This window comes from Panulirus ornatus, chromosome 37, assembly GCF_036320965.1.
Source record: "Panulirus ornatus isolate Po-2019 chromosome 37, ASM3632096v1, whole genome shotgun sequence".
Taxonomy (NCBI): Eukaryota; Metazoa; Arthropoda; class Malacostraca; order Decapoda; family Palinuridae; genus Panulirus; species Panulirus ornatus.
Window position 1 is genome coordinate 16,428,066 of NC_092260.1, and position 18,789 is coordinate 16,446,854.

General features: G+C 40.9%; 3 protein-coding genes across 3 annotated transcripts; all 3 read right to left on the bottom strand.

Annotated features, from left to right (window-relative positions):
* Positions 1 to 10,287: 10,287 nt before the first annotated feature.
* On the bottom strand, positions 10,288 to 11,126 carry LOC139760710 (cuticle protein AMP1A-like). The gene is made up of 3 exons (XM_071684271.1): positions 11,083 to 11,126; positions 10,750 to 10,973; positions 10,288 to 10,609 (listed from the first exon to the last, which is right to left on the bottom strand). Exons 1-3 carry the CDS (start codon positions 11,089 to 11,091, stop codon positions 10,405 to 10,407), a joined length of 438 nt encoding a protein of 145 aa, XP_071540372.1. The 5' UTR covers positions 11,092 to 11,126; the 3' UTR covers positions 10,288 to 10,404.
* A 2,227-nt stretch (positions 11,127 to 13,353) lies between these two features.
* LOC139760711 (cuticle protein AMP1A-like) lies at positions 13,354 to 14,229 on the bottom strand. Its single transcript, XM_071684272.1, has 3 exons — positions 14,131 to 14,229; positions 13,798 to 14,021; positions 13,354 to 13,657 (listed from the first exon to the last, which is right to left on the bottom strand). Exons 1-3 carry the CDS (start codon positions 14,137 to 14,139, stop codon positions 13,456 to 13,458), a joined length of 435 nt encoding a protein of 144 aa, XP_071540373.1. The 5' UTR covers positions 14,140 to 14,229; the 3' UTR covers positions 13,354 to 13,455.
* Positions 14,230 to 17,117: 2,888 nt separating this feature from the next.
* On the bottom strand, positions 17,118 to 17,897 carry LOC139760712 (cuticle protein AMP1A-like). Its single transcript, XM_071684273.1, has 3 exons — positions 17,854 to 17,897; positions 17,520 to 17,743; positions 17,118 to 17,379 (listed from the first exon to the last, which is right to left on the bottom strand). Exons 1-3 carry the CDS (start codon positions 17,860 to 17,862, stop codon positions 17,178 to 17,180), a joined length of 435 nt encoding a protein of 144 aa, XP_071540374.1. The 5' UTR covers positions 17,863 to 17,897; the 3' UTR covers positions 17,118 to 17,177.
* Positions 17,898 to 18,789: the final 892 nt, after the last annotated feature.

Below are 18,789 nucleotides of genomic sequence, written 5' to 3' on the forward strand. Positions count from 1 at the left end.
GAGCACTGGGTGAGAAAACAATGGCCTCTGAGGGAAAACATGGTGGTTGGAGGAGAGAAGAGTGTAATCGCAGAACCCTTGGTTGACAGAGATAAGATCATTCTACCACCACTGGACATCAGACTAGGTTTAATGAAGCAGTTTGTGAAGGCTTTGAACAAAGAAGGGGACTGCCTTGACTACATATGCGGAAAACAATGGCCTCTGAGAGAAAACATGGTGTTTGTAAGGAATTCTCTTGGGAATCATAAAGCAGATAACTACTCTGAACTAGTGGAGAACATGCTCTCTTCTTTCCCTCAACTTGGCTGTAAAATGAACATCAAAGTGCATGACCTCCACACCCACTTGGAACCGTTTCTCAGAGAACCTTGGTGAATCTAAGTGAGAAGAGGGTGAACGAATCACCAAGATTTAAGAACCATGGATGGAAAATACCGGGGACACTGGGATACCCATACCGGGGACACAAGGATACCCATACCAGGGACACTGGGATACCCATATGATACCGGATTACTGCTGGACCAGTCAACGTGATTGTCCTGGGGCAGCTCACCACAAGAAGTCTTTGAAACGACTCTTTCGTGAGATATCTGAGTAAATGAACATTGTATCAGTGATATATAACTTTCGATGCTTGATTCACCCCTATCTGATTCTGTGGATGTAATCTAATAATGAATAAACAAAGTCTTCTTGTACGAAGCCATATATCTTTTATCAAAGAGGCAAAAATCAATGATTTGTGGTCGTCATTCGTTGTGGCCCGATCGGTTGTATGCATAGCAATAAAGGGTATATCATATCTCGAAAACCAGAGCTGATAGAGAAAAACTGATGGCATATTTAAAATCAGCGACCAGAGATTTACAATAAATGAGAGGCCTAGAATCTCAGGCACCAAACTCTGTGATTTATCGCGTGTTTTTGGCTTTGATGTTTCAACAAATCATAGGTGATATGTCGACCGCTATTTGGTAAAGATAATTCAATTATTATATATATATATATATATATATATATATATATATATATATATATATATATATATATATATATACATATATATATATATATATATATATATATATATATATATATATATATATATATATATATATTCTTTTTTTTTCTTTTTTCATACTATTCGCCATTTCCCGCGTTAGCGAGGTAGCGCAAGGAAACAGACGAAAGAATGGCCCAACACACCCACATACACATGTATATACATATACGCCCACACAAGCACATATACATACCTATACATTTCAACGTATACATACAAATACACAGACTTAAACATATACACACATGTACATATTCATACTTGCTGCCTTCATCGATTTTCGTCGCTACCCCGCCACACATGAAATGGCACCCCCTTCCCCCGCGAGCGTGCGAGGTAGCGTTAGGAAAAGCCAACAAAGGCCACATTCGTTCACATTCAGCCTCTAGCTGTTACGTGTAATGCACCGAAACCACATACTTTCAATTCACTGTATTCCTTGTACGCCTCTCATCCTCCTGTATGTTCAGGCCCCGATAGCCCAAAATCTTTTTCACTCCATCCTTCCACCTCCAATTTAGCCTCCCACTTCTCCATGTTCCGCCCACCTCTGACACATATATCCTCTACGTCAATATTTCCTCACTCATTCTCTCCAGGTGTCCAAACCATTTTAACGCACCCTCTTCTGCGCTCTCAACTACACTCCTTTTATTTATGCACATCTCTCTTACCCTTCCATTACTTACTCGATCAAACTACCTCACACCACATTATTGTCCTCAAATATTTCATTTCCAACACATCCACCCTCCTTCGTACAACATCTAACTATAGCCCATACCTCTTGACCATATAACATTGTCGGAACCACTATTTCTTCAAACATACAAATTTTTCTCTCCGAGATAACGTTATGTTCTCTCCTTCACACATTCTTCATCGCTCCCAGTACCTTTGCCCCCTCCTCCACCCTATGACTCACTTCCGCTTCCATGGTTCCATCCGCTGCTAAGTCCACTCCCAAATATCTAAAACACTTCACTTCCTCCAATTTTTCTCCATTCAAACTTACATCCCAATTTACGTGTCCTTCAACCCTACGGAACCTAATAACCTTGCTCTTATCACATTTACTCGCAACCCTCTTTCACACACTTTTCTAAACTCAGTCACCAACCTCTGCAGTTTATCACCCGAATCAGCCACCAGAGCTGTATCATCGGCAAACAACAACTGACACTTCCCAGGCCCTCTCACCCACAACAGACTACATACTCGTTGCTCTCGCCAGAACTCTCGCATTTACCTCACTAACCACCTTATCCATAAACAAATTAAACAACCATGGGGACATCACGCACCCCTGCTGCAAACCGACATTCACTGGGAACCAATGACTCTTCTCTCTTCCTACTCGTACACATGCCTTACATCCTTGGTAGAAATTTTTTGCTGCTTTTAGCAACTTACCTCCCACACCATGTATTCTTAGACCTTCCACAAGGCATCTCTATCAACCCTTTCATATGCCTTATCCAGATCCAAAATGCTACATAAAAATCCATCTGTTTTTCTAAGTATGTCTCATACATTCTTCAAAGCAAATAGCTGATCAACACATCCTCTACCACTTCTGAAATCACACTGCTCTTCCCCAATCTGATGCTTTGTACAAGCCTTCACCCTCTCAATCAATACCAGGGATAGGGGAGAAAGAATACTTCCCACGTATTGCCCGCGTCTCGTAGAAGGGGTGCGGGAGTGGGGTCTTGAGCCCCCCCCCCCCCTCCTTGTTTTCAAATTTCGAAAAAGGGAAACAGAAGGAGTCAAGCGGGGAAGTGCTCATCCTCCTCGGCGGCTCGGATTGGGGTGTCTGAATGAGTGTGGATGTAAGCAAGATGAGAAAAAAGGAGATAGGTAGTATGTTTGAGGAAAGAAACCTAGATGTTTTGGCTCTAAACGAAACAAAGCTCAAAGGTAAAGGGGAAGTGTGGTCTGGGAATGTCTTCGGAGTAAAGTCAGGGGTTGATGAGAGGACAAGAACCAAGGAAGGAGTCGCAATGCTCCTGAAGCAGGATTTGCGGGAGTATGTGACAGAGTGCAAGAAAGTATATTATAGATTGATGTGGGTAAAACTAAAAGTGGATGGATAGAGAAGGGTGAATATTGGTGCCTATGCACCTGGTCATGAGAAGAAAGATAATGAGATGCAAGTGTTTTGGAAGCAGCTGAGTGAGTGTGTTAGCAGCTTTGGTGCACGAGACGGTTATAGTGAAGGGTGATTTAAATGCAAAGGTGAGTCATGTGGTAGTTGAGGGTATGATTAGTGTACATGGGGTGTTCAGTGTTGTAAATGGAAATGGTGAAGAGCTTGTGGATTTGTGTGCTGTAAAAGGACTGGTGATTGGGAATACCTAGTTTAAAAAGAGAGATATACGCAAGTATACATATATGAGTAGGAGAGATGGCCAACGGGCATTATTGGATTACGTGTTAATCGAGAGGCGTGTAAAAGAGACTTTTGGATGTTAATGTGCTGAGAGGGGTAGCGAGAGGGATGTTTGATCATTATCTTGTGTAGGCGAGGGTGAAGATTTGTGGAGATTCCCAGAAAAGAAGAGAGAATGTTTGGGAGAAGAGTGGTGAGAGTAAGTGACTTGGAAAGGAGACTTGTGTGAGGAAGTACCAAGAGATTGAGTGTAGAATGGCAAAATGCTAGAACAAATGATGAGAGGGGAGTGAGTGAGGAATGGGATGTATTTAAGGAAGCAGTGATGGCGTGCGCAAAAGATGCACGTGGCAGGAGAAAGGTGGGAGGTTGGTAGATTAAAATGGGTAGTGAGTGGTGGCATGAAGAAGTAAGGTTGTTAGTGAAAGAGAAAAGAGAGGCGTTTGGACGATACTTGCAAATGACAGGGAGATGTATAAAAGAAAGTGGCAGGAGGTTAAGAGAAAGGTGAAAGACGTGAATAAGATGGCAAATGAGAGTTGGGGTGAGAGACTATCATCAAATTCTAATGAGAATAAATAGATGCTTTGGAAGGCTGTAAATAACGTGCGTAAGACAAGAGAACAAATGGGAACATCGGTGAAGAGGGCAAGTGGGGAGGTAATGATAAGTAGTGATGAAGTGAGAAGGAGATAGAGGGAGTATTCTGTAGGTTTGTTGAATGTTTCTGACGATAGAGTGGCTGATACAGAGTGTTTTGATCAGGGTGGTGTGCGAAGTGAGGGGGTCAGGGAGAATGGTTTAGTAAAGAGAGAAAAGGTAGTGAAAGCTTTGCGGAAGATGGAATCCGGCAAAGGCGGCGGATTTGGATGGCACCGCAGTGGAATTCAGTATTGTTGATCGGTTGGTAAGGATATTCAGTGTATGTATGGATCATGATGAAGTGCCTAAGGATTAGCGAAATGCGTGCATAGTGCCATTGTACAAAGGCAAAGTGGATAAAGGTGAGTGTTCAGACTACAGAGGCATAAAATTTGTTGAGTATTCCTGGGATATCATATATATATATATATATATATATATATATATATATATATATATATATATATATATATACATAATCATTAAATCATCTTGACCAGATAGCAGTAGACATGTCACCTATAATTTGTTCAGACATCAAAGCCAAAAACACGCGATAAATCACATATAATTAGCTGTAGCATCATGGGCAAAAAAAAGTTAATAAATGATAATTATGTTATTTACCTTCCGCCGGCGGGCAAGTGCAGGGCCGTGAAGAAATCGGGAAATTAAACACTACAGCATTTTCCAGGTAGATAATATACTCAGGTTTTGTATATAACCACTGAAAGTTGTACTGTACTGAGGCTAATTATCATGACACAAAATTTCACCACATTTTTCACTCATCACTATAATCAGTAATTGTTGCACTGATCACCGGACATGATATATCACAATGATAAAATAATATTTCTACTATATTTTTGAGTAATCATTGACCCACACAAGAGTGAATATTACACTCAAAATTAACCATTTTCCAACCTAGTCGAATAAGTGTCCGAACGTGAATCAATCGCCTAATCATACATGAAGCATATCTGAATTTTTTCACAGTAACATGTTTCTCACTTTAATCAAGGTTTTTGTTCAGCATAAATCATTTGCACTTACGGTGCTTCTCCTGTGATATAACAACACACTGAAATTGCAACGTATCAACACTCGTGGCGGAACACTCCCTTCTTTACATCGGTACAGTCTTAAGTTTCAAATACTATTGGACATATAGCGCGAAAAAATAGTAAATGTTAGGAAGACTAAACGTTGGAAAGAAATGCATAATGATACTGATACTCGTGCACCTCCAAAGCAGTGAAACACGCCTCGAAGGTGAGGAGGATTTCAATTATTTCGAGAAAAAACTGGGGGGATTTAGTCTCATTATGTACCATAAAGCTAATCTGTGTTTCAACACTTGATTTTTCTTAAAAATGGTAGTCGTTTGAGATCACCGACCTAGTATTATCAAGCTTTCCAGTACAAAAATCCAAGTCAGCAATATTAGTATCAGTTTTATCTTACAAGTGACTTTCACGAGTCATCATGTACCACACGCAAGCTGTCCGTGTCCCCCTCCTTGTCCCAAACACAGCCTGAGCAGAACTGAAGATCTTACCCTGGTGGTTAGGCCAGGCGACCTACGAAAACGTAACAAGCAGCTTGACAATCGAATCGGTAGCTTCACTGGGTCATGTTGGCAAGTAAGAAATAAAAATGTATATTTTACTGTGATTCCAACAGAAACTCTGAAACTTGTGAGTGAATGGATGATGTTGTTGTTAAGACTGCATCATCTGGCTGAAGGATTTGTATAAACATAAACAAATGTATGAGTTCTCCACGGACGTAAGTAAGCGCAGGGAAACGAGTGGGCGGGACGATGCGACGCTACGGCGGCTGGTGAGGTGGTGGAGGAAGGACGCGTAGTCATTTGTGGAAGGCGTCATGTCATGCCGCATTACGTCTATTACATAAAATCATATACCAGTGCGAAATGTCAAGGTCACCTGTGTCAGGCGTTGTATTATGCTGAGTCCAATACACGTGAATTAACATGCACTCTTACCTAAACACAAACTGAAGAGTTTATCTAAAAGGACGTGAGCTGGGTAACCCAATCTTACTGTGCCCCCACCTTCCAATTCTCCGACAATGTGTATTTTTTTTTATTTTCTTGGGGGTGAGGGGGGGGGCTTAAAAAACAGATTTGCTGATGTTTAAAGGCAAAGAGGAAAAAAGCGCACCCGTTCTTTGTGGGCCGTGTGTCATCTAATATTTTCGCCCTATGAAGTTAAGGTCGGATATGATATTGCTCACAAAATGAATTACATTCCTTGAGGAAATTTGTAAGTGCAATGTACGGTGATTTCGAAATCAATGATGCTGTGCTCTGCGTCATTCTAAGATCAAAACAGAGGGTGTGATGGTGATATGTCACCCTGAGTTTTAAGAGAAGGTTCGGTGGGACTTTTATCTTCATTTAGATACTATCTAAGTAACATGTGTCATCTTGAGCGAACTCAGACCTACAGAACCGGTTGTTCCGCAGATTTGTCAATGCAATTCAGCGCCGGGAACGTAGTTTTTAAGGTAGGCTCTGAGGGTTTTCTTGTTATACCTGTGTGGATCATATCTATTTTCCTATTCATGATTTTGGGTGATAAGATGTACAGAATCGGGAGTTCTGGTTAAATTCGTCAGTATGGTTTTTCATTTATCTATTTATTTCATTTATTTTATGTAAGCCGAGTAGATCCAATTGATTTAAGTAACCATAAGACCTAATGACAAATTCGAATTGTCAATGCTGTTTTTTAAAGACCGGAAAATTTTTTTTTTCAAGGTAAGACCTCCCCCCCCCCCTCTAGCAATACGTAAATCGGACCTATTTAAGGAATGTGTATCATATGGGTGACTTGAGGCCTTCGGAACAGGGTGTCCCCGGTAGATGTGTCAGTTGTGTCATTTAGACCTGAAGCAAGACTTTTATAGTAGTTGTTTTGTCATGACTGACTACATCATATTCATTATGTAATGTGTATTATTTTGGCTGTAATGAGGCCTTCGATACCGGGTATTCCAGCTCCTTTTAAGAGTTGACCTGCAGCTGGAATGGGTAAAAAGCAATAATATTGAAAGATAAATCTTTTCCACCATGAGTTTCTCCGGTAAACGCAAGTTCCTGATTTTTTATGTTTAATTGCCATTCCGGGCTATTTCATCTGTTCTGGGTTTTATCCCAACCTTTTTCAAGACATAAGCTTTGATGATCAGCACATTGTTCACTTTATCCAAAGATAAGAACTCCAGGGCAATGAGGGAAGTGTTCGTTAACTCTGTCTAGTTGAAAACCTTGAGCATGAAGATACGATCCATGAGTATGATTGCCTGGCTTTTGACCCGATTGATAAAGGCCAAAACAACATTCACGAGTCGTCGTAACGCCTCGCTCATGGGGTTAAGTTCACACAAGAATTTATATCGTGGCAGGTCGTTATAGCAATCATCCGTTAATTTCAGTCAAGGCAATTCGCTCTCATCGTGCATCATTGAATCTTTTTTCTTGTAGGATAAATGAATCTACTGCAAACTGAAGCTTAGCTGTTACCTCTTTTTCTTTCTTATTTACAGTTAAGTCTTCCAGCCACCATCCTACTACAAGATAGACTTCTGGGTCAGGAAGGTAACAAGTCCTATTGTTGCTGATATTAATTGTCTCACGGTTACTCCAATGATCCTCTGTGTCCTCACAGTGTTCCGTACCCATCCTCTTCATGGTCCGATCCTTGCTCCATCTTAGATACCATCAACACCTCTTTTTCTGTCTGAGGCGGTGACATACTGGTGAATTTGCCCCGGGAACTCATTCCTGGTGCAATAGAGGGAGTTCCTGCCCATTTCTGCAACCTGACTCCAAAGACAGCTGTGTGCATCTTCTTTTAATTGCCGGCAAACGTAACGAAGTGCATATGGATTAGTTTGAATGATAATTAAAACATTCGTCAAGTAATAGTATTTCTATGATGAACTTCAGTAGTAGTGACATGCATGAGATACATACTTTTATATAAAATCACAAAAAGATTGCTTTTTGGCTGTCGATTTGAATGATACGGACAGTGTTTGTTTACATTCTGATCACACGAGGTCGTGCGTGGTGCTCCGCTCTGAATTTCTGAATTTCTCTCAGCTAGTGTCCACTTACACGTTTTATCCCTCTTTTGCTGAAGCGTAGACTACTTAGTATAGCAACTGCTTACTCCATATACAAACTAGGAGGCAAACTGTTTGTATTGTTTTCAAGAAGCCGTGAATCGACTGAGTTCGCCGTGGTTCAGATAGTGAATCGCCAAAAACGTGTTCCCTGGTGAAATTTCGCCAGTGAAAGGGCAAAAGTGACCGCCCTGGATATCAGTTGCACCGTAGGCCAGACCAATAAGCCTCATAGCCTCGGTACGCACCTGCCATTGGTAAGGACCACACTCTTAAGGTAGGTTAATTTAAAAATGTTAGCATTTCAGTTGCAAGTTTCTGTAGTCCGGAAGTCTCCTCGTACAGTACCTTACCGACAATTTAGAACTTCAAAAAAACCATAAAAATTAATGCATCTTCAGCAAAGGACGACTCGCCTTACTAACAAGTACAGAATTGTGTTTGTAGAGTAAGCTAAAACATCTTTGGGGCCACTTTTAAGGAATCAAGTATGCCTCTTATAGCACTAGTATATAGAGTAAGCGAAGACATCTTTGAGACCAGTATTATCATGTATGCCTCACAGCACCAGTTTTCACTTGCATTGTTGTGACTCAAATCGGAGGGCAAGTTGATAAACTTGACCGGGATCCCATAAAACCACAATATTTACCATTCCCGCAATACACCAGGTCGACGACTTCAAACTTGGATATGATGTGTACGACAGTGTTTTGCCCAACTAGTGGTGGGCTTATTGTCCCGCGGTTGAATTGTCAGGTTATGGCAAGGCTGGGCGCATGACGGCTGAATGAATCATATTCCACGAGAAACAACTTGCCCATGCAGACACATCTGAAACCCCTTCAGTTACGTGTCAAGTATGAGAGTAGCTTAAAACTATAGGATAGATGAGGGGAAAAATGTTAAAAATTTCAGTTGATTTCTAATGAAGTATTATTATCATCATGATTATTATCATTGTTATTGTGTACAGGATGTGAAGCTTATGCCAGGCATGTCAACCCTACCGTTTCTCGCTGGAGACTTCCGGATTTTTACATTTTTTCTCCACTTTACCCATGAGTGGTAAATCTCCTGTGAAATAGTTTAAATCATTCACACTAGATTGTAGATCTAAGTTGCAAGATATAGTTGTTGTTCTTTTGTGGAATAGGTCTTGTATGGCAGAGACATACAGAATGATGTGATGAGTTTCAGGAATTGAATTTATCAAACTAGATGACTTTTTGTTGCAGATATAAAGGAAGGACGAGATGTTATATCTCGCTATACGATTCTTGGTTCCTCGTTGTTTTCTAGTATTTGCCTTGAGACAGATAGGATTAGTTTCTTAAAATGCGCGAGTTTAGTTTCAAAGTATCGACATATACGTTAATGAATGCGACTAATGTATCTTGATGATGATAGTAATGATAATGAAAAAAATAGCCCTCATCAAAGTCGTCATCTCTTAGCATGTCTCATAGCCGTAGACCCTTGCTTAAACAGCAGACGCACAATCTTCCCACTTGAGCTGAACTAGAGAAAGATTCCGTGAAGGTTATCTTAGCATAATATACATTAGCTTTCATAAGTGTTTAAGAAAGACGATATCCTAGATATTCTTTTCATGAATTATAACTGATTCTCAAAGGTAATTAGATTTTGCTTAAGTTTGTCAGAAGCCTGTTAATTTCAGTCCTGACACCGGCGTGATAGATAGCATTTCGAGATGTCATTTGTTATCTATATGCTATAATCAAATGTATTATATTTTCCATTTTCACAGCTAGAGTTCTCACTTTGTCAAGTAATTGTGAATAACTTTTATCACAGCTATAATTTGCATTACAAGATGAACAAAAAATTGAAATTTGTCAGCTTAGACAATATACCGTAGAGACGTTCCTGTAAGTGTCCCTTCCATATCAAAAGAAATTTTACTATCATAAATTGATTTATGTAAAACTCAGTCAACTGAATAATCAAAAATATGAATCCCACCTTCCACGAATAACTCAGAGAACAGTAAAACTAAACATGTGTCTTTGCTTTATTGTAAATGAGTAAATAAGTTACAGTTTATTGTGAGCTAGGCAGAGCACGCTAATGCAAGCATGATGCAGCTTTACAGGGTAAACAGGTCTAGGGTAGCCATTCAAGGGGCTGAATATGAGTTTCTTGGTGCGGAGCGGGCCTTCTCCTCGTCCTCACGTCGCGCCTTTTCGATCTGGTCGAGGACGAACTGAGGGATTTCGTGAGGGAATTCAGGTGCCACAGGCAGGAAGCTGGACTCGGGCTGGAAGCCTCCATCGTCAGCCACGTAGGTCATCTCGAACTTCTGGCCGTCAGGAAGGGTGAAGCTGCAGGAGACACAGGAGACACAATGAGAAGTGGGGCTGTGTAGGTAGACTTCCACACCATCACACTAACATCTAATATTACAATTATCATGGCAGTGTCAAGACGAAGTACTATGACCTCAGACTTTCCCACTACTTACTAGATGGATCCGCTCTGGGCGACGGCGCCCTCAGCAGAGCCGCTCGTGATGGCAGAGCCGGACTCCTGGTGTGTGATGCCGTTCTCAGTATCAAAGTTGAAGGCGTAGCTGGAGCCATCATCAGCCATAGTGCGGTCGTCAGTCAGGATTCTGGCCACCTCCAGTGATACTGAGTCATAGGTGGGAGCGGCCACGGCCACAGCAGCCAAGCAGGCAAGTACGATCTGCAAGATTAACATTTATACATGAAGAAATGGAAACACACATTCTTCATTAATGCACATCATCTCTTAACCGACACTATATGGATGGCCAGCAGTGGGAAGAACTTACAAGCTTCATGTTGAGAGTGTGAGTGGCGTGTAGTTACCGGCGCGGTCTTGTTTACCAAGCTACTAGACTGACCTTGTGCAGTGGGTCACCAGCCACACTCTCAATCCCAGCCCACAGCTCGAACTCTTCATGTCGAACTTTCTCTCTGCTCTCAGTAATAAGAATCAAAGATTCACAGTACGTTGGAAATTTTTGTCGAACTTTCTCTCTGCTCTCAGTAATAAGAATCAAAGATTCACAGTACGTTTGGAAATTTTATCATTTAATATCATTTGTGAAAGTATTACAGTACCAGCCGCAAAGCGTGAAATAAATGACATCGAAGATCGGTTTAAAAATGACTTGTGATCGGTGTTCTTTTCATGTTGGTCCATGCGGGCAAGTGAGAGTACTCCTAGGGTATTGTCCTTTTTTTTTTTTTAATTAACTAAAGATATTGACAACAGTTTCTAAGCAACTCAAAACTTGCCTTGTCGCTTATTCCCAACGATTTCGTTGACCTTAAGACGTGCCTTCATGATCATGCCTCTGGTCACTAACGGTGCGTCTCTGGTATCGTCAACAACTTTAATGATGGTCTCTATGGAAAACAACATAATTGGTACTTGCTGGAAGTTCTATTGATCAGCGTTGATAATTCTCGATACTGTTGATGAAAATGTTTAGTATTGCCGTTACACTTTTTAGTGACCAGTGTTGCTAGAGTCCGTTTCGAGTGAATGACAATGCATTAATTTTTCTCATTGATCAGAATTTCCTAAGTGACTTAACAATCAATAGTATAGCCACAGTTTCCTGTGATCAGTATACACAATGAAGTGGTGCCATTATGAAATGATGGTCGGTACTTAAGTTACCGTACCTTATAATCAGTATGCCTTTAAACCGTTAAAGTTAAACGGTCTGAAGATAATAATCGTAGTGATCGGTTTTTCAGATACATTTTCTAATTATCAGGAGTTTGTTCATATTTCCCCAAAGATAAGGATTCTAGTTACAGAGTGCTGATCAGTGACATGCTTAATGATGGAAGTATATTCATTATTCTGCTTCATTCGAATCGTGGAACTTAAAGGCACGAATCTTTTGGCCTGGCGTTTGAGTTGACTTTTTAAGGGTTGGGTCAAGTGAAGGCCGAACTAACATTTGCAAGGTTCTGACCTTCATACTCGCGGAGCCAAGCAGAAGAGCGGATTCCGTGGCAGGTTGATATGTTCCCACTTCTCGAGCATCAAGGCAGATTCTTCCCTTTTAATCGTAACTACACAGAACAAATGAATTTGTCGCAGACTGGAAGTTAAGTTGTTACCCCTTGTTGTTTTCCATTCAGAGATATATCCTCCAGACATAACTATACCATGAGATATAAAAACTTTCTGGGAATGGAACCGCAAAACTAGAATGGCATGGTTGGCGATTCAAGGTCAAGTTGGCAAAATATCTCATTGTTTATGGTTATTTATTGTTCCACCGTTACTCCAGTGATCACCAGGGGTCCCTTCTTTAAACTTATCAAAACAATGCGGTCATCTTAGATTACTATTCTATATCCATCGTCATGATGATTTCTACTTTGGTCCTTCTTAGATGTTGTCACCACTTCATGTCCTGCCTACAGTGGTGTCTTATGGGCACTATTTCTGGCGAATTTTCTCTCAAATACACGTTTCTGGCGCACTGGAAGTTGTTCCGACTCTTTTATTGCTACCTAAACCCAAGGTTCATTGCGCACGTCTTCTTTACCAATGCGCCGAGGAACACCACAAACTAAAGAGATTATTAGGATTAGTCTGAATGAAAACAAAAATGTTCGTCAAATAATAGATTTCTGTAATGAATTTCAGTAATAGCGACAAGAAAGAAATACATATTTTTATATAAAGATTCCAAAAAACTGTATATCAGTAATTGATTTGAAAGGTATTGTTTACAGCTTGATCACTCAAGGAAACGTGTGATGCATGTCTGCATTTCTCTCAGCTAGCATCTACCTACGCTTTTTATCCTTCTTTCGCTGGATTAAGTAGCAGATACCAAGTATAGTGGCTGTCTTCTCCATGCCCAAGCCATGCGCTATACCAAATATCCCTCCCCCCCATCCCCCTCCCCTCCCTTCCTGAGACTGAATTTCATCCTTTAATTGCTGATATTCAGAATTGCAAAACAAATTTCTAAGAACAGTTTTGGAAAGATATTATTAAAAGAATTACTTTCCAAACAAATAATAGTAGCAAAGAAATCCCCCTCCTATGTTGAATGAAAAATCACAAATATAATTGTGTTTTATTGCTTCATAAATATATAATTATATACAAAATTTTCTCGTCGGCCAGAAAGCATATCAAATTAAGAATTCATATTGAGATGAGTCTTTCAAGGAGACGCATATGTCTTCTTTGGGGTGCGGGCCCTATCCTCGTCCTCAAGTCGTGCCTTCTCGATCTGGTCGAGGACGAACTGAGGGATTGGGTGAGGGAATTCAGGTGCCACAGGCAGGAAGCTGGACTCGGGCTGGAAGCCTCCTTCGTCAGCCACGTAGGTCATTTCGAACTTCTGTCCGTCAGGAAGGGTGAAGCTGCGGGAGACAGAGGAGACACAATGAGAGGTGGGGCTGTGTAGGTAGACCTCCGCACAGTTACAATAATATGTAATACCACAGTTGTCATGACAGTGTCAAAACAAAGTACTATGACCTCAGACTTTCCCACTACTTACTAGATGGATCCGCTCTGGGCGACGGCGCCCTCAGCAGAGCCGCTTGTGATGGCAGAGCCGGACTCCTGGTGTGTGATGCCGTTCTCAGTATCAAAGTTGAAGGCGTAGCTGGAGCCATCATCAGCCATAGTGCGGTCGTCAGTCAGGATTCTCGCCACCTCCAGTGATACTGAGTCATAGGTGGGAGCGGCCACGGCCACAGCAGCCACGCAGGCGAGTACGATCTGCAAGATTAACATTTATACATGAAGAAATGGAAACACACATTCATCATTAATGCACATCATCTCTCAACCGACACTATATGGATGGTCAGCAGTGGGAAGAACTTACAAGCTTCATGTTGAGAGTGTGAGTGGCGTGTAGTTACCGGCGCGGTCTTATATACCAAGCTACTAGACTGACCTTGTGCAGTAGGTCACCCGACACACCCTCATTCCCAGCCCACAGCTCGAACTCTTTATGTCGAACTTTCTCTCTGCTCTCGGTAATGAGAATCAAATTCACAGTACGTTTGGAAATTTTATATTTCAATATCAGTGGTGAAAATATTATAGTACCAGGCGCAAGACGTGAAATAAATGACATCGAAGATCGGTTTAAAAATGACTTTTGATCGGTGTTCTTTTCATGTTGGTCCATGCGGGCAAGTGAGAGTACTCCTCGGGTAATGTCCTTTTTTATTATTAAAGATATTGATAACAGTTTCTAAGCAACTCAAAACTTGCCTTGTCGCTTATTCCCAACGCTTTTGTTGACCTTAGAGACGTGCCTTCATGATCATGCCTTTGGTCACTAAGGGAACTTCTCTGATATCGTCAGCAACTTTAATGTTGGTCTCTATGGAAAACAACATAATTGCTACTTGCAGGAAGGTCTACATTTGCTGATCAGCGTTGATATATCTTGATACTATTGATGAAAATACTATTAATGAAAATGTTTAGTATTGTCGTTATATTTCTTAGTGACCAGTGTTGCTAGTGTCTGTTTCGAGTGATTGACAGTGCATAAATTTTTCTCTTATCAGAATTTGCTATTTGACTTAACTATCAATAATATTGCCACAGTTTCCTGTGATCAGTATACACAATGAAGTGGTGCCATTATGAAATGATGGTCGGTCCTTGAGTTACAGTATGCCTTTAAACTGTTAAAGTAAAAAGGCCTGTAGATAATAATCATAGTGATCGGTTTTTCAGATACAGTTTCTAATGATCAGGTGTTTGTTCTCATTACCCCAAAGATAAGGATTCTAGTTACAGATCTACTGATCAGTGACATGCTTAATGATGGAAGTATACTCATTATTCTGCTTCATTCGAATCGTTGAACTTAAAGGCACGAATCTTTTGGCCTGGCGTTTGACCTGAGTTTTTAAGGGTTGGGTCAAGTGAAGGCCGAACTAACATTTGCAAGGTTCTGACCTTCATACTCGCGGAGCCAAGCAGAAGAGCGGATTCCGTGGCAGGTTGATATAGCATTCATCTGCCCAGTCCAGCTGAGGATGTTCCCATTTCTCGAGCATCAAGGCAGATACTTCCCCTTTAATCTTTTCTACACAGAACAAATGAATCTGTCGCAGACTGGAAGCTAAGTTGTTACCCCTTGTTGTTTTCCATGTAGAGATATATCCTCCAGACATAACTATACCATGGTTATAAAAACTCTGGGAATCGAACCGCAAGACTAGAATGGCATGGTTATCGATTCAAGATCAGGTTGGCAAAATATCTCATTATTTATGGATATTTATTGTCCCACCGATACTCCAGTGATCACCCAGCGTTCTTTATGCTTATCAAAACAATTCGGTCGTCTTAGAGTGTTGTTCTACATCCATCGTCATGATGATTTCTACTTTGGTTCTTCGTAGATGTTTCACCACTTCATGTCCTGCCTACAGTGGTGTCTTATGGGCACTATTTCTGGCGAATTTTCTCTCAAATACTCGTTTCTGGTGAACTGGAAGTTGTTCCGACTCTTTTATTGCTACCTAAACCCAAGGTTCATTGCGCACGTCTTCTTTACCAATGCGCCGAGGAACACCACAAACTAAAGAGATTATTAGGATTAGTCTGAATGAAAAGAAAAATGTTCGTCAAATAATAGATTTCTGTAATGAATTTCAGTAATAGCAACAAGGAAGAAATACATACTTTTATATCAAAATTCCAAAACTGTATATCAATCGTTGATTTGAAAGGTATTGCTTACAGTTTGATCGCTCAAGGAAACGTGTGATGCATGTCTGCATTTCTCCCAGCTAGCATCTACCTACGCTTTTTATCCTTCTATCGCTTGATTAAGTAGCAAATACCAAGTATAGCGGCTGTCTTCTCAATGCCCAAGTTGTGCGCTATACTCAATTTTGTTTTGACGCTGCGGCAGTTAGACAGCTGGGCGGTTCTGCTCGTTTGGCTGAGTTCGCAGCTGCTCAGACGACAGTAGGTAGCCAGAAACGTCGGAGAAATATCGCCATAAAATGCTTGTTTGACAAGTTTTCTTATCTGTCTGTGATATATGATAAGATCGTACTACATGGAAAGACATTGGAGTCTTTTTTGTAAAATAGTTGATAGAAAATGCTTGTCTGACAAGTTTTTTTATGTGATATATGATAAGATCGTACTCATGTGTTTGACGATGGATAGAAAGACATTTGAGATTTATTTCCCAAAATCATTGATAGATAGAGGACAAGTTTTCGTTTAAAAACTCACTATATCACACTATTTTGTTATCATCAATTCATTAAGTTCCCTGGGGCTTTCTCCTGCAACCTTCTAACTTATCCACATCGCTCGCAGTTCTCACCTCTTGGGTTTGCAAAAATATTCTCAAAAAATGTTGAAAGACCTCTTTTGAATCGGAGATTCCTTGTGCCCCGGAGGATCAAGTTGACACCACGATATTGTTGCACATTCCAGTATGCTTTGAATATTTTAGTCTCTTGCACAAAACATTTGAAGTCCACAACATAACAAAGTTTGACTGAATTATCGTTTCTGATATTTTCTATGAAGGGCAAAAAAAGAATTCTGTTTCACGTCCATATCAAGATACTGGGAATGGATCTGATACCAAACATCCCTCCCCTCCCAATCCCCCTCCCCTCCCTTCCTGAGACTGAATTTCATCCTTTAATTGCTTATATTCAGAATTGCAAAACAAATTTCTAAGAACAGTTTTGAAAAGATATTATTAAAAGAATTACTTTCCAAACAAATAATTGTATTAAAGAAATCCCCCTCCTATGTTGAATGAAAAATGACAAATGTAATTGTATTTTATTGCTTCATAAATATATAATTATATACAAAATTTTCTCGTTGGCCAGAAAGCATATCAAATTAAGAATTCATATTGAGATGAGTCTTTCAAGGAGACGCATATGTCTTCTTTGGGGTGCGGGCCCTATCCTCGTCCTCAAGTCGTGCCTTCTCGATCTGGTCGAGGACGAACTGAGGGATTGGGTGAGGGAATTCAGGTGCCACAGGCAGGAAGCTGGACTCGGGCTGGAAGCCTCCTTCGTCAGCCACGTAGGTCATTTCGAACTTCTGTCCGTCAGGAAGGGTGAAGCTGTGGGAGACAGAGGAGACACAATGAGAGGTGGGGCTGTGTAGGTAGACCTCCGCACAATTACAATAACATCTAATATCACAGTTATCATGACAGTGTCAAAACAAAGTACTATGACCTCAGACTTTCCCACTACTTACTAGATGGATCCGCTCTGGGCGACGGCGCCCTCAGCAGAGCCGCTTGTGATGGCAGAGCCGGACTCCTGGTGTGTGATGCCGTTCTCAGTATCAAAGTTGAAGGCGTAGCTGGAGCCATCATCAGCCATAGTGCGGTCGTCAGTCAGGATTCTCGCCACCTCCAGTGATACTGAGTCATAGGTGGGAGCGGCCACGGCCACAGCAGCCACGCAGGCGAGTACGATCTGCAAGATTAACATTTATGCATAAAGAAACGGAAACACATTCATCATTAATGCACATCATCTCTCAACCGACACTATGTTGCTGGCCAGCAGTGGCGAGGAAAACTTACAAGCTTCATGTTGAGAGTGTGAGTGGCGTCCAGTTAGCTGTGCGGCTTTATATACCTAACTGCTACATTGGCCTCGACCAGTAGGTCAACCGCCACACCCTCATTCTCAGCCCACAGCTCCAACTTTTTATGTCAAGCTGTTTTTCGTTTCAGAAATAAGAATCAAAGAGTTGCAGCACGTCTTGCAAATTCTAACAATCAGTGTTTGTTGAGCTATCACTGTACCAGTCGTAAGACGCGAAATCGGTGACATCGAAGATAGGTTTAGATGACTTTAGATCGTTGTTCTTTGTATGCTGGTTCATTCAAGCAAGGGAGAGTACGAACGAGATAAGTTACTTTCTCCAATATCATCTCTTGACAGTCTTGACGATAATAATCATTCACAGCTTAACCTATCGCTTATTCCCTACGCTAACTTTGACCTTAGAGACGTCACTTTGCGATCATACAACTAGTCGCTAAACATATCTTTGATATCGTCAGCAACTTTAGTGATTCACTGTGAAAAACAACATAATGACTTTCTTGCACGAAGTTTTATATTCACTGATCAACTTTGATCATTCCCGATGCGGGTGATGCAAAGTTCGATATTGCTGTTACTTTTCTCAGTGACCAGTTTTGTTGGTGTCTTTTCCCAGTGATTGGTACTGGATTCCTTTTTTCCTCAGTATCAGTACTTTAGTAACAGTTCTGTTCTTAACTATCAATAATATGGTTACTATTTCCAGTGATCAGTATACCCAGTGAAGTGTTATCATTAAGAAATTGTTGATCGGTCTTTCAGCTACCGTACCAAATGATCAGTATTCCTTTAAATTGTTAAAACTAACAGATCTGAAGATAATAATCGTAGTCATAGGACTCCCAGATACAAGGTCTCATGATCAAGAGTTTGCCTTCTTTTCCACATAGATAAGAACACCAGTTACA